Here is a 15,651-nt window from a genome sequence, read left to right as displayed (position 1 = left end):
TGTTCTAAACAGCATTTATTATTCAACCACAAATAAATATATAAACATTTATTTATTTATTTATTTATTTATTTATTTATTTATTTATTTATTTATTTATTTATTTATTTATTTATTTATTTATTTTTACCTCAACTGTGCATATGGCTAAATTTCATGTCAAAACCTTTTGTCGAATCCCTAGTATACTGTAGTATAAATACACAACACACAGGGAAGATTGCTGAGACATTAACATTTGCCATATTAATTCAATGAGAGGACATACCTTTATTCATAGGAGTAAAGTATTTGGGTCAAATCATATAAAAATGATCTTCCTTACTCTTACTGTACAGCAATTTACTGCAAGAAATTCAATTTACAAAGAGAATTCCCCGTTCTTTCATGTGTTTTATTTATTGTTGCATATTTATAGCATGTGCTGTATCCTGCTCTGTGAAGTGATGGGACCTGAGGCGGAATCATGCATTAATGCAGATATAAGACCGTTTCACTGGTCAAACTGCACCCCCCCCCCCAACACACACACACACACACACACACACACACACACACACACACACACACACACACACACACACACACACACACACACACACACACACTGTTCACATTGACCCCGACCCCCGGCTTGTATTTAATCCCACAATGCACGTCTCTGTGAACAGCTGGTCACATGCTCCAAGCCTGTCCCATAGATTTAAACAGGAGACAGAAATCCTTTTATAATCAACTCCATTCAATCTAAATGATTTCTATCCAGATTCGATGTGACCCGGGCCTTTTTAGATTGGCCTTTCTGTGTGGAGGAGCTCGTTCAGTGTTTGTGTGGCTTAGATCTGCTATTGAGGCCTGTGCTCAAAATATAGGCACGGATGAGATAAGAAATGTGCACCAGATAGTTGATCTATTATTTTTGAATCAATAAGTGATACGTTTCGAGTCACATTCCTTTTGATTTAAACGGGATACTTGCCGGGTGCTTTTGGAACGACGGCCTTGTATTGGAACCACGAGGGTTCTGACAGAACAACGCGGCTCCTTGTGTGTGCTGAATGCGGGACCGTCCCGGATCAGCAGACACACACACACACAACCTGGCTGTGTTCGGGCCCATGTGACCATGTGACCATGTGACCTCCTCGCCACGCCGCCCTGAGTCAATTTGGAGGGACGCCCCCCCAACAAAGATGTCTCTCATGGTGAATTAGAGCTGATGTACTTCAGGCTCTAGACTGTGTGACGGGTCACGAGGTCGCCATGTTATTTCAACCACAATGAACAACGAAAGGCCGAGTTACTCCATCAACTCCACACACACACAGTTTGAACTCTGACATCACTGCCTTGACTCTATTAACTCCACACACAGTCTGACCTCTGACATCACTGCCATGACTCTATTAACTCCACACACAGTCTGACCTCTGACATCACTGCCATGACTCTATTAACTCCACACACAGTCTGACCTCTGACATCACTGCCATGACTCTATTAACTCCACACACAGTCTGACCTCTGACATCACTGCCATGACTCTATTCACTCCACACACACAGTCTGACCTCTGACATCACTGCCATGACTCCATTAACTCCACACACAGTCTGACCTCTGACATCACTGCCATGACTCTATTAACTCCACACACAGTCTGACCTCTGACATCACTGCCATGACTCCATTAACTCCACACACAGTCTGATCTCTGACATCACTGCCATGACTCTATTAACTCCACACACAGTCTGACCTCTGACATCACTGCCATGACTGTATTAACTCCACACACAGTCTGACCTCTGACATCACTACCATGACTCCATTAACTCCACACACACACAGTCTGATCTCTGACATCACTGCCATGACTCTATTAACTCCACACACACAGTCTGATCTCTGACATCACTGCCATGACTCTATTCACTCCACACACACAGTCTGACCTCTGACATCACTGCCATGACTCTATTCACTCCACACACACAGTCTGATCTCTGACATCACTGCCATGACTCTATTAACTCCACACACAGTCTGACCTCTGACATCACTGCCATGACTCTATTAACTCCACACACAGTCTGACCTCTGACATCACTGCAATAACTCCATTAACTCCGCACACAGTCTGACCTCTGACATCACTGCCTTGACTGACTATTAACTCCACACACAGTTTGACCTCTGACATCACTGCCTTGACTGACTATTAACTCCACACACAGTTTGACCTCTGACATCACTGCAATAACTCCATTAACTCCGCACACAGTTTGACCTCTGACATCACTGCCTTGACTGACTATTAACTCCACACACAGTGTGACCTCTGACATCACTGCAATAACTCCATTAACTCCGCACACAGTCTTCACTAGTCCACTTCAGAATCAGAAGGTAATACAGTAGTAGTGTGTGGACTTGCTTGAATTAAGGCTGGAGTGGACGATAATTCAATATGATTGTGTATTGTCTTTCAGCGGGATCATATTGTGATGATATGAACACATTTTAATATAGTAATACATTTCTGCTGTCTAAATTGATGAGGACAAGCAAACGTTACTTAAAAATGGTATAGGAATATTACATACATGAGTATTTGAAAACATCAAATTTGTTTGACATCACACCGAACCCATTGCCATTCGGGTCAATGAGATGAACATTAATTTGATATATTGATTATATCGAGGAAAGTCCTTATGATTATCATGGTATTGATTTCAACCTTATCGTTTAGTCTTTTTTCTGGTATGGCCCTCCCTGGACAAAAATGCAGCCAATGATGGGCCAATGTGTTGTTTGTCTGCTGCAGATCACCGTGTTCCGCATGGGCTCAGAGGGACAGCAAGACATCGAGATGTCCATCCTGACGGCTCTGCTCAAAGGTACACCACACACCTGTGTGTGTGTGTGTGTGTGTGTGTGTGTGTGTGTGTGTGTGTGTTGTATACGTCCCGTCAGATTCGAAGACGACACATTATAGAGTACCACAGGGATGATGTATTTTTGTAGGCCGTCTGGGGAAAAGGGTTATGGGACGAAGTTTGTGTTCAGCAAGATAGTCTTCACAAATGAGAAACACTGTTATGACTTTTCTTTCAAAATTATTTCATTTGTATTAAAATTTTCTAGTATAATTTTCTAGTATAAATTAAAACATAGTAGGCTACTGTTATTCTGACTTTTCAACCGTAAAACGCAAAATGCGGTTTCCAGAAAACACTTCAAAAGTGATAGAAGTGGTCCTCATTTGTGAAGATGATCTTGCTGAACACAAATTTAGCTGTTTCATAAACGTTTACCACATACCTTATTTCATGCATTTAACCGAAATCCCCATACAAAAATCCCATTGACTTTTACACCTACGAGACAGAAGTGTTAGCATCCATGTTTTCTGGACTGTTTCCTGTGGTACCGTATAAGCATCTGATGATAGGTGGTTGTGATTGGCTTTCTGTATCCTAAACACATTACCTTTGAACTTACAGTTTCCTACTTAGATGATCTTAACTGCAGTATTCATCTTAGTAGAACTGGACACTCAGCAGATGTTCATTCATTTCTTTGTGTTCCCCACCATGTTCTTGTCCATTAGTTCCTTAGTTAGTTTGTTACTCACACTGTAATGTTGACTTTGTGCCACTAGGGGGCGGCATTGACAATAAATGGGACTGACCCAAGTGTGGAGCTCCATCACTGGTGGGGGACAAGATGTTTACTATTACTGTTATTCACCTTTGATTTGTACTATAGCCAAACATGCTGCGGTGACGTGTTTGTGTGATTTCAGGCAGAGTGATATAGAAGAGAGAGTGGAGCCAATGGAAGTCCAAAATGACTCACGTAGGCGTAGCTATAGTGTGTGTGGGGGGAATAGTTCCAGGAAGTACGTTTGAAGGTATAAAATAAAGCTGATAATATACGATTCGATTGAACATCTTAGCCTTTCAAAGTACATTGCAAACTGTCCATTCTGGGAACTTATTGTGAGGTAAAAAAAAATCAAAAAAACATAAAAAAATGTCTATTGGAGTGAATGGAGATGATGCAACTCTTATATCTCTATGACTCTGGTTTCAGGTACGAATGCCTCGGCGCCGGACCAGCTGAGTCTGGCTCTGGCCTGGAACAGAGTGGACATCGCCCGCAGCCAGATCTTTGTCTACGGACACCACTGGCCTGTGAGTTTATACCTGAGAGCAGTGCTTCTCAAACCAGGGCATGCATACCCCTAGTGGTACGTGGAGGCAATACAGGGGGTACTTGAGAGAAAGGGGGAAATTGACAAATGTGGCGGCTGGGGCTCAGGAGGTATAGAGCAGGTCGTCCACTAATCAGAAGGTCGGTGGTTCGATCCCCAGCTCCTCCAGTCCCCATGTCGAAGTGTCCTTGGGCAAGACACTGAACCCTGAATTGCTCCCGATGGCTGTGCCAGCACCCTGCGTGGCAGCTTGCCGCCTTCGGTGTGTGAATGGGTGAATGTAGGCACATTGTAAAGCTGGTTAAAAGCACTATATACGTAAATGCAGTCCATTTACCATTTGCAGTGATTTTCATAGAGTGGAATGACATTTGTCTGATTGTTTCGTCTCTCAGCCACGTACTTTATGCTCCTTTGTGCCAATAAACTAAACGTAAACCTTGAGGGAACATGTCTGTCTCACTGTGTGTTTTCCTGGTTGTTTCTGCAGCCGGTGAGCGCCTTGCCCGCCGACCGGCCGAAGAGCCCGACGCCCGCCCAGCGAGGAGGGGCGGGGGGAGGAGGGGCAGGGGGGGCGGGGAAAGGGAAGGCCCGGGGCAAGAAGGGCAAAGGAGGCAAAAGCAAACCTGAGCCTCCAGAGGAAACCGACCCCAGGAAGCTGCAGCTGCTCAGCTGGGTACAACACTACACTACATAGTGGAATACATGATGCTAGGATTTACGGTTCAACTTGACAACTCATGACAACAAAGTTTTATCAGCTCAAACTGATTAAACTGATTTAGCTAGCTGATTTAGCTACGAAACTGATTTAGCTCACTGATTTAGCTACTAAACTGATTTAGCTACTGAACTGATTTAGCTCACTGATTTAGCTACTAAACTGATTTAGCTACTAAACTGATTTAGCTATACTGAACTGATTTAGCTCACTGATTTAGCTAGCTACTAAACTGATTTAGCTACTAAACTGATTTAGCTACTAAACTGATTTAGCTAACTGATTTAGCTACTAAACTGATTTAGCTAACTGATTCAGCTACTAAACTGATTAAGCTACTAAACTGATTTAGCTACTAAACTGATTTAGCTACTAAACTGAAGCATTACAGAGTAGGCTACCGCAGATGGGTTCCTCTCACTACTGTTGGTAGTGAAGGTGTTCTTCATGCAGGCGGCATGTGTGTCTGGAGGTAAAGTGGATGTTCTTCTTCTGCAGGTGAACTCTCTGGAACAGGCCATGATGGACGCTCTGGTTCTGGACCGCGTGGACTTCGTCAAGCTGCTGATAGAAAACGGCGTCAACATCCATCACTTCCTCACTATCCCCCGCCTGGAGGAGCTGTACAACACGGTGAGCAGAGAGCGCTGCCTGTCGCACCTGGGCTTTAAGGGAGTCATCCCTATGTTCCCCGGGTCCTATGTTCCCCGGGTCCTATGTTCCCCGTTTTTGTGGGACCGGGGAACATAGAACCCCGCTATGTTCCCTGGGAGAGGTTAGGTTTTGGGTTAGGGTCTGGGGGAGGTTAGGTTTAGGCGTGGGGGGTGGGAGAGGTTAGGTTTTGGGTTAGGGTCTGGGGGAGGTTAGGTTTAGGGTTAGTGAAAAACGGGGAATATAGAACCCGGGGAACATATAACCCGGGGAACATAGACATGATCCCGCTTTAAGACGTCAGGCTGGGTTTCACACCCTCCAGGAAATTGCGATTTTGCAATCGCAATAATTTCATGCAAATTCAACCGATTCCTGGAATATTTGTGGGGGCTTGCAATTTTTCAAAATCCCTGCGATTTCTCAGGAAAAAACAGCAAAACAAGTTCCTCAACTTGCAATACAGAGAAGAAAAAAAAAACACAACAAACAAACAAACATAAAACAGCAAATTCCAGGGCAATTTTTGAGAAAAGTTGCCATTAGGTAGTACGAAGTAGAAAAATCACAATTCACAATAATCACAATTCACAAAGCAACAAAGGCTTGGGGGCTTTGAGGAGTGGTGGAGGTTCCCTCAGTGTCACGTGACATCTCTTGCCCCGGAAAAGAGTTCCCCGCATTCATTTTCTCCATCGATTTTTTCGAAAATCCTTATATAGCCTAACACATTTTAAGGCTGGAACAACGGGGATCCCGGTCACCGCCGAGAGTCCCTTCCTTGCAGCACCCCCTAGTTAATAATAGTTCCAGCGTGCCTGGACTGAGCCTATAATCAGAATGTGGAGGTTTTGATCTGACTGAGCATATAATCAGAATGTGGAGGTTTTGATCTGACTGAGCGTGTAATCAGAATGTGGAGGTTTTGATCGGTTTGTGTGTTTTTCTGTCTTTCTCTCTATAGAGGCTTGGGCCAACCAACACACTGCACTTTGTGGTCAGAGACGTCAAGAAGGTGACTATGGTCTTTTTACATGACGCCATGTGGAATGTCTTTTTACATGACACCATGTGGAATGTCTTCACGGAGATGAAGCCAGCCCAAACGTCCATGATCTGTGACATGTCAGTGATCCAAGAGGTCAAAAGCTCCAGCAACACTTTTTTTTTGCTCTAAAATTGTTGGAACTGGCAAAAATTGCAAGTTGAGGGAAAACTTTTTTTCTATACCTAATGACAATGTTTCTCAAACAATTGCAATGCAATTTGCTCATGTGATGTGATTTCAGGGGAACCTCCCTCCAGATTACCAGATCACCCTGATCGACATTGGGCTGGTGCTGGAGTTCCTGATGGGCGGAGCTTACCGCTGCAAGTACACCAGGAAGAGCTTCAGGACGCTGTACAACAACCTGTACGGCCTGAAGAGAGTGAGCAACACGCGCACACACACACACACACACACACACACACACACACACTAGGCAGTGCTAGGTCATCAGTATGGGAAGCTAAATTAGAAAACTTAGCTTGCAGGTTTGCATTTGCATAAATGTAAAAATTGGCATGTTTTAGAAACATATTTTGCAGATGTTTTGTTTCACACTGAGATTATGCGTATCCTAATTTGCAGACACGTAAAATGCCAGTGTTTTATTCTGGTGACTGGCTTGAGGAGGGTAAATACTAAGTCTACAAAATATCATAATCTATTTAAATCAGTGAAACTTATGAGATTCAAGCTTTTACCTGGATTCACCCGATCAGTTTAGTTCATGGAAAAATCCGGTGTTCTGATGTGTATTTTGGAGTGAAGCAACTCTCTATACTAGTAAATATATATTTCTGTTTTTTGTCTTGCAGCCCAAAGCACTGAAACTTCTTGGAATGGAGGTAGGTATAAAATATGGAGAATCTCAAGGACTAAAATCTAAAATGTCTTAAAAAACGTACCATTATGTTTATGTGAGTCGTTTTCCCCGTTTTCCAAACCGACGATTTACATGTGTAAAGAGCCACATTGACGTTGCTCCATCGCTTCCCTCCAGGACGACGAGCCGCGTTCGAAGGGCAAAGGCAAGAAGAACAAGAAGAAAGAGGAGGAGCTGGACATCGACGTGGACGACCCCGAGGTCAGCAGGTTCCAGTACCCCTTCCACGAGCTCATGGTGTGGGCCGTGCTCATGAAGCGCCAGAAGATGGCGCTGTTCCTGTGGAAGCGTGGCGAGGAGGCCATGGCCAAGGCTCTGGTGGCCTGTAAGCTCTACAAGGCCATGGCCCACGAGTCGTCCCAGAGCCAGCTGGTGGACGACATCTCCCAGGACCTGGACAACAACTCCAAGTGAGTCACACATGCTGGGAGAGAGGGGAGGGACCTGGCCAACAACTCCAAGTGAGTCGCACATGCTATACGTCTGCATTGTGAAAAGTAGTTAAGGGCCGCCCCTAAAGACCAAAACAAAATGAGTGACAGACATACAGTAGGCTATGAATTGACCAACCACGGACGGCGTGGTGCAACTCGTGCGGCGCATTTGAACGATGCATGCAGAGAGCCGGACTTCCATAACAGCTCAGCCAATTATATTTTACCCGGAAAAGCTGTGGAGTAAAAGTAAAAGTGAAAATTGACAGAAATATAAATACTAGTAAAGTACAGATACTCAGAAAAAATACTTAAGTACTGTCCTTAAGTATTAATACTTTGTTACACCACTGGGTGAGGAGAGCTGCAGGATGAGCAGACTGGAGCAGCAGAGGACAAAGATGTGACGTGTGACCCAGAATGAGGAAGTGGAGACAGGCAGATATAAAGGACTGCATAGAAGTATGAGGATCTGTAACCTCTGTAGTGACAACTGTGTGGGAGACGAGTATCATATGTTGTTTGAATGCAAGAATGCAATTATTTTGAATTTCAGAGAGTTATATTTACCCAAATATTATTTAACTTGTCCATCTATGTTTAAACTGATCTTATTATTACAATCAGACAGACCAAAAGTTATGTGGAAATTAGGTGTTTTTTTGAAGATTGTCCTGCCTCTGTTTAAATGACATATGCACTAGCCATGCTGTGTGCCATTGTATATTGTTTTTGTATGTTTTGTTTGTGCTCCATACCATGTGATCATGGTCAATGAGTCACACATTAAATAAATGAAATGAAATGAGTTTGGACGATCTAAGCATGCTGTTTTTGCGTTTGTCCTGCAGGGAGTTTGGTCAGCTGGCGTACGAGCTACTGGACCAGTCGTACAAACACGACGAGCAGGTGGCCATGAAGCTGCTGACCTACGAGCTGAACAACTGGAGTAACTCCACCTGTCTGAAGCTGGCTGTGGCCGCCAAGCACCGAGACTTCATCGCCCACACCTGCAGCCAGATGCTGCTCACCGACATGTGGATGGGCTGCCTGAGGATGGGCAAGAGCAACGGCCTCAAGGTGCGCCGCCCATCAGTCCTGTGTGTCACGCCTACTTCACCCGGGATGGTACCAGTGGCTCAGTGGTTAGCACTGTCACCTCGCAACAAGAAGGTCCCGGGTTTGAACCCCCGCTCCATCCCAGGTCCTTTCTGTGTGAAGTTTGCATGTTCCCCCCCACCGTGTTCGTGTGGGTTTCCTGCGGCTGCTCCGGTTTCCTCCCACCATGAAAGACATGTATGTTAGGGTTAATACTCCTGTAAAATACATGTATGTTAGGGTTAATACTCCTTTCAAAGACATGTATGCTACTCCTGTAAAATACATGTATGTTAGGGTTAATACTCCTTTCAAAGACATGTATGCTAGGGTTAATACTCCTGTCAAAGACATGTATGTTAGGGTTAATACTCCTTTCAAAGACATGTATGTTAGGGTTAATACTCATGTCAAAGACATGTATGTTAGGGTTAATACTCCTTTCAAAGACATGTATGTTAGGGTTAATACTCATGTCAAAGACATGTATGTTAGGGTTAATACTCATGTCAAAGACATGTATGTTAGGGTTAATACTCCTGTCAAAGACATGTATGTTAGGGTTAATACTCCTTTCAAAGACATGTATGTTAGGGTTAATACTCCTGTCAAAGACATGTATGTTAGGGTTAATACTCCTTTCAAAGACATGTATGTTAGGGTTAATACTCCTGTCAAAGACATGTATGTTAGGGTTAATACTCCTGTCAAAGACATGTATGTTAGGGTTAATACTCCTGTCAAAGACATGTATGTTAGGGTTAATACTCCTGTTAAAGACATGTATGTTAGGGTTAATACTCCTGTCAGACATGTATGTTAGGGTTAATACTCCTGTCAAAGACATGTATGTTAGGGTTAATACTCCTGTCAAAGACATGTATGTTAGGGTTAATACTCCTGTCAAAGACATGTATGTTAGGGTTAATACTCCTGTCAAAGACATGTATGTTAGGGTTAATACTCCTGTCAAAGACATGTATGTTAGGGTTAATACCAAGGCACTGGCAAAAGAACTGGAGTTGGTCCCTGGCGCTGCCCGCTGCTCCTAGTTACAGGAAGGTTCCTAGTTACAGGATGGGTCAAATGCAGAGGATCAATTTTGCCACCGGGACAATAAAGGATAAGTTAGTTTAACTTAACCCGGTCTCGTTTGTGGAATGGGAATTGTAATCTATAGATTTGCGTAGACTGTACATGGACACCTTTTTTCTTTTCTTTTCGTGACACTCAGCACGACTTTCAAAATAATGTCTCTCAATTGGAAGTATCTTTTGCTTGCAGTACTTTGTTTCTGTCAGTCGAGAGTGAGGAGCTATAAACAGGAAGTAATGTGACATAGAAACAAAATGGTGGCCAGTAAGGGGGTCGGGGTGGTGGATGGGCATATATCTTTTCCTTTCATGCTGACGACTGGGGTTCGAGCCACAGCCTTTTCAAAGTACATTTTCAACCATAAGCCACATTCATTTTTTGAGGGACCAACGTTTTTCTTTTTTTCTTTTGGAGCTCAGCTCTGCTCGGGCTCGGTGTGTCCGTTTGTTTGTTTGTTTGTTTGTTTGTTTGTTTGTTTGTTTGTTTGTTTGTATGTATGTATGTATGTATGTTTGTTTATTTATTTGGTTGGTTGGTGTTCATGCGTTTCGGTGAATTGATGAGATTCACAGGCGATTAAGATCAGTGTCATCTATGGTGTTTTCTACTTTCAAGTCCTTCATCGCGTATGATGTTTTACAGACGTTTTAATGAGTTTTGGGAAGTGTGATTACATTTTATTATCATTATTATTATTATTATTATTATTATTATTATTATTATGGAATACCCATTGTTGTTTTGCCAGATTCTTCTTCTTCTTCTTCTTCTTCTTCTTCTTCTTCTTCTTCTTCTTCTTCTTCTTCTTCTTCTTCTTCTTCTTCTTCTTCTTCTGTTAATTATACTGTATGTTCAGACTGTTCATCTTGTCCCCAGGTGATTTTAGGCATCGTTTTTCCTCCTTCAATCCTCCTATTGGACCTTCGGCTGGGAGACGATACGGCTTATCACTCCTCCAAGGAGAGCGACGACGCCAAAGAGAAGGACGATGACAACAAGTCCAGCAGGGTACGCCACCATGCAGACACAAGCACATTTACAAGTCCAGCAGGGTACAGCACCATGCAGACACAAGCACATTCACAAGTCCAGCAGGGTACGACACCATACAGACACAAGCACATTCACAAGTCCAGCAGGGTACAGCACCATGCAGACACAAGCACATTCACAAGTCCAGCAGGGTACGACACCATACAGACACAAGCAGATTCACAAGTCCAGCAGGGTACGACACCATACAGACACAAGCACATTCACAAGTCCAGCAGGGTACGACACCATACAGACACAAGCACATTCACAAGTCCAGCAGGGTACGACACCATACAGACACAAGCACATTCACAAGTCCAGCAGGGTACGCCCATGTAGACACAAGCACATTCACAAGTCCAGCAGGGTACGCCTCCATGTAGACACAAGCACATTCACAAGTCCAGCAGGGTACGCCACCATGTAGACAGAAGCACATTCACAAGTCCAGCAGGGTACGCCTCCATGTAGACACAAGCACATTCACAAGTCCAGCAGGGTACGCCACCATGTAGACACAAGCACATTCACAAGTCCAGCAGGGTACACCACCATGTAGACACAAGCACATTCACAAGCACAGCAGGGTACGACACCATGTAGACACAAGCACATTCACAAGTCCAGCAGGGTACGGAACCATGCAGACACAAGCACATTCACAAGTCCAGCAGGGTACGCCACCATGTAGACACAAGCACATTCACAAGTCCAGCAGGGTACGCCACCATGTAGACACAAGCACATTCACAAGTCCAGCAGGGTACGCCACCATGCAGACACAAGCACATTCACAAGTCCAGCAGGGTACACCACCATGTAGACACAAGCACATTCACAAGTCCAGCAGGGTACGCCTCCATGTAGACACAAGCACATTCACAAGTCCAGCAGGGTATGGCACCATGTAGACACAAGCACATTCACAAGTCCAGCAGGGTACGCCTCCATGTAGACACAAGCACATTCACAAGTCCAGCAGGGTACGCCTCCATGTAGACACAAGCACATTCACAAGTCCAGCAGGGTATGGCACCATGTAGACACAAGCACATTCACAAGTCCAGCAGGGTATGGCACCATGTAGACACAAGCACATTCACAAGTCCAGCAGGGTATGGCACCATGTAGACACAAGCACATTCACAAGTCCAGCAGGGTACGCCTCCATGTAGACACAAGCACATTCACAAGTCCAGCAGGGTACGCCACCATGTAGACACAAGCACATTCACAAGTCCAGCAGGGTATGGCACCATGCAGACACAAGCACATTCACAAGTCCAGCAGGGTACGCCAACATGCAGACACAAGCACATTCACAAGTCCAGCAGGGTATGGCACCATGCAGACACAAGCACATTCACAAGTCCAGCAGGGTACGCCAACATGCAGACACAAGCACATTCACAAGTCCAGCAGGGTATGGCACCATGCAGACACAAGCACATTCACAAGTCCAGCAGGGTACGACACCATGCAGACACAAGCACATTCACAAGTCCAGCAGCCATTTTATATGGGCAAAATTGTCCTCTTTCTAAAGGAATTCTTAAAACAGTTTTTATTGGCAGGCTTGTATATCACTTGTTTATAAAGGCTGTATCTGGGCGTCCGGGTAGTGCAGGGGTTGATTCCCTGCCTACCAACACGAGGGTTGCAGCTTTGCGCCCCTGTGTTACCTCCGGCTTGGTCGGGCGTCCATACAGGCACAATTGGCCGGGTCTGAGGGTGGGAAGCCGGATTAAGGGTATTACAGTATGTCCTGGTCGCTGCACTAGTGCCTCCTCTGGTCAGCCTGTTCGAGGGGGATCGGGGAGCGGAATTGGAGGAATAGCATGTCAGGTGAAAAGAAGCGGCTGGCGTCTGCACATGTATCGGAGGAAGCATGTGCTAGTTTATATCTCTCCCCAGATCGGCAGACGGGGTGGAGCAACGCCCGGGACAGCAGGGGGAATTGGCCAAATACAATTGGGGGGAAATCCCAGCTTTATTCCTCTCTGATTCTGTTAATAATTCATGTCTGACATTTTCATTGATTTTTTTTATTAAAAAAAAACAGTATTGAAAAGTGCATCAGAAAAAGTGTATTGCTTCAAGTCAGTTTGTGTAACTAATTGATTTTCAGGACGGTGTCTCTAACGTTGACGCCATGTCTAAGAAGGGCGATGACGAGGAAAACAAGAAGCAGAGGAGGAGGATTCCCATCGGGAAGAAGATCTATGAGTTCTACAACACCCCGTTTACCAAGTTCTGGTTCAACACGGCAAGTGGACATTTGATGATTCAAAACACTGTTGCATCTCTAGATCAATGACCCATTGTCGCAGAGAGACAGACAGACAGACAGACAGACAGGAAGACAGACAGACAGACAGACAGACAGACAGACAGACAGACACACACAGACAGGCAGGCAGACTGACAGACAGACAGACAGACAGACAGACACAGACAGGCAGGCAGGCAGACTGACAGACAGACAGACAGACACAGACAGACAGACAGGCATGCAGGCAGGCAGGCAGACAGACAGAAGACAGACAGACAGACAGACAGACAGACAGACAGACAGACAGACAGACAGAAGACAGACAGACAGACAGACAGACAGACAGACAGACAGACAGACAGACAGACAGACAGGCAGACAGACAGACAGGCAGGCAGGCAGACAGACAGACAGACAGACAGGCAGGCAGACACACAGACAGACAGACAGACAGACACACAGACAGACAGACAGACAGACAGACAGACAGACAGACAGACAGACGGGGCGGGGGGGGGGGGGGGGGGGGGTGCTATGTCTGCCTGCCCTCGTGTTGAGGAAGTGCAGTTTTTGTTACGGGTGAACAGTACCGCTTTTGTCCACAGGCGCCGCTGAATTAATACAAAATGAAAGTTCTCCGTAACTGCTTTAAATTAGTTGATTATTTAACCCTAACTGAAAACAGCAGCGGCATAAAGTTACAGACAAAAATAATAATCAATAAAAGATTTTGATGCAATGATTTTAAGAAGTCACAGTAAGTAATAAGGGGGACGAAAGAGAGAGGGAGCAAGAGAGAGAGGAATATGAGAGGGAGAGACACATTATTTTTCAAGTACAAAGTCATATAGATGATGAAAGAGCACCTTGTGGAACATCTTGCTTCCTCTGTCTCTGTCAGATCGCCTACCTGGTCTACCTGGCGCTGTACAACTACATCATCCTGGTCAAAATGGAGCGCTGGCCCTCACTGCAGGAGTGGATCGTCATCTCTTACATCATCACCCTGGGACTGGAGAAGGTCCGACAGGTAGGCAGTCTACAGGAGTGGATAGTCCTCTCTTACATCATCACCCTGCGACAGGGGTGAAAGTGGTTTGAATTTCTTACAGGAACTATAGGCCTACTACCCCAACCTTCATCGTTTCATATTGTTCTCCTCCCGCCCCCAGCTTCATGCATCCCTGAACACACACATCCATTTTTTTAATGCCTGTATGGTGTAGAAATTAGAAACACTTGACAATATGTATAGTGAATTATTTAAACATTACAACAACAGACTCTCCTATGTGGACTATCATGTGTGATTTCAACTCTCCTTTTTGACCAAAACATTTACCACACACTGAACAATTAAATTGTTTCTCTCCTGTGTGAACTATCGTGTCTCTTCAAGTCTCCTTTATGGCAAAACATTTACCACTCACTGAACAATTAACTTGTTTCTTTCCTGTGTGAACTACTGTGTCTCTTCAAGTCTCCTTTGCCAACCGCCATTAAACAACAGAAGAAGACATTTCACGAGCACTCACACTTCACTCACTGTATTATCACTCCGCTTCACAGCTGCTCTATCATTGCCTATTACATCCAGCCTGTTAGCTGCTAGACTCAGCTCTCAGTCTTAATCCATTTCACTACCTTTGGTGGTTAGGTGGCGCTGTTGGCGCCGCTCACCAAACGTCTGGAAACCGAGACTAGTTAGCTGCTGATTTACTCCACCATGTAAAACCGTTTTCAAAATATGTGTTATTTTGATAAACAGACCTCACAACGGGGCTATATAGAGTTACGTGTGTCTAGTACCATTATTAATACACCATAAAGATAATGCTGTTTCTGGTAGTTTGCTAAAATACTAGTGCTAATCTGTTAGCGAGCTATCGGGCAAGCTTCTTCTTCTTCTGCTGCTTCTAATAGTTCTGCAGCAGACTAGATGCCTTGAGGCCCAAGCCCCCAGTATTAGCGCTGGGCTTTGAAGCCATTTGAACATGCTGGCGAAGCTCTGTATTGCAAGTCACGTGACGCCATGCAGCCCAGAAAGGAAAATTCCCATCCACTTGCATGGGGACTCCGGCAGCTGTTAAACCCAGGGGAATTTTTTCCGGGTGTCACTCAAAGTATAAAACGACTCTTTTAATTATCAACTAATTTTTTATGGGGCATTTTTTTCTTCAGAAGGCACTAAG

General features: G+C 44.6%; 1 protein-coding gene across 1 annotated transcript in view; it reads left to right on the top strand.

Moving 5' to 3' along the window:
* LOC310791515 (transient receptor potential cation channel subfamily M member 1-like) overlaps positions 1-15,651 on the top strand; it is a gene marked incomplete at both ends in the record, with an annotated part of 49,017 nt that overhangs the window by 24,311 nt on the left and 9,055 nt on the right. The window contains 12 exons of the mRNA XM_083653190.1: positions 2,831-2,903; positions 4,102-4,202; positions 4,713-4,898; positions 5,442-5,576; positions 6,559-6,609; positions 6,884-7,024; positions 7,458-7,487; positions 7,643-7,935; positions 8,811-9,039; positions 11,029-11,160; positions 13,316-13,453; positions 14,361-14,489. Of these exons, the coding sequence (XP_083509316.1) occupies positions 2,831-2,903; positions 4,102-4,202; positions 4,713-4,898; positions 5,442-5,576; positions 6,559-6,609; positions 6,884-7,024; positions 7,458-7,487; positions 7,643-7,935; positions 8,811-9,039; positions 11,029-11,160; positions 13,316-13,453; positions 14,361-14,489 (1,638 nt within the window). The remainder of the gene's footprint in view (positions 1-2,830; positions 2,904-4,101; positions 4,203-4,712; positions 4,899-5,441; positions 5,577-6,558; positions 6,610-6,883; positions 7,025-7,457; positions 7,488-7,642; positions 7,936-8,810; positions 9,040-11,028; positions 11,161-13,315; positions 13,454-14,360; positions 14,490-15,651) is intronic.

The sequence above is a fragment of the Poromitra crassiceps genome (genome assembly GCF_964638095.1).
Source record: "Poromitra crassiceps genome assembly, chromosome: 16".
Lineage (NCBI taxonomy): Eukaryota > Metazoa > Chordata > Actinopteri > Beryciformes > Melamphaidae > Poromitra > Poromitra crassiceps.
The sequence above is the reverse complement of the archived record's forward strand: the minus strand, read 5'-3'. Positions and strand labels throughout refer to the sequence as shown.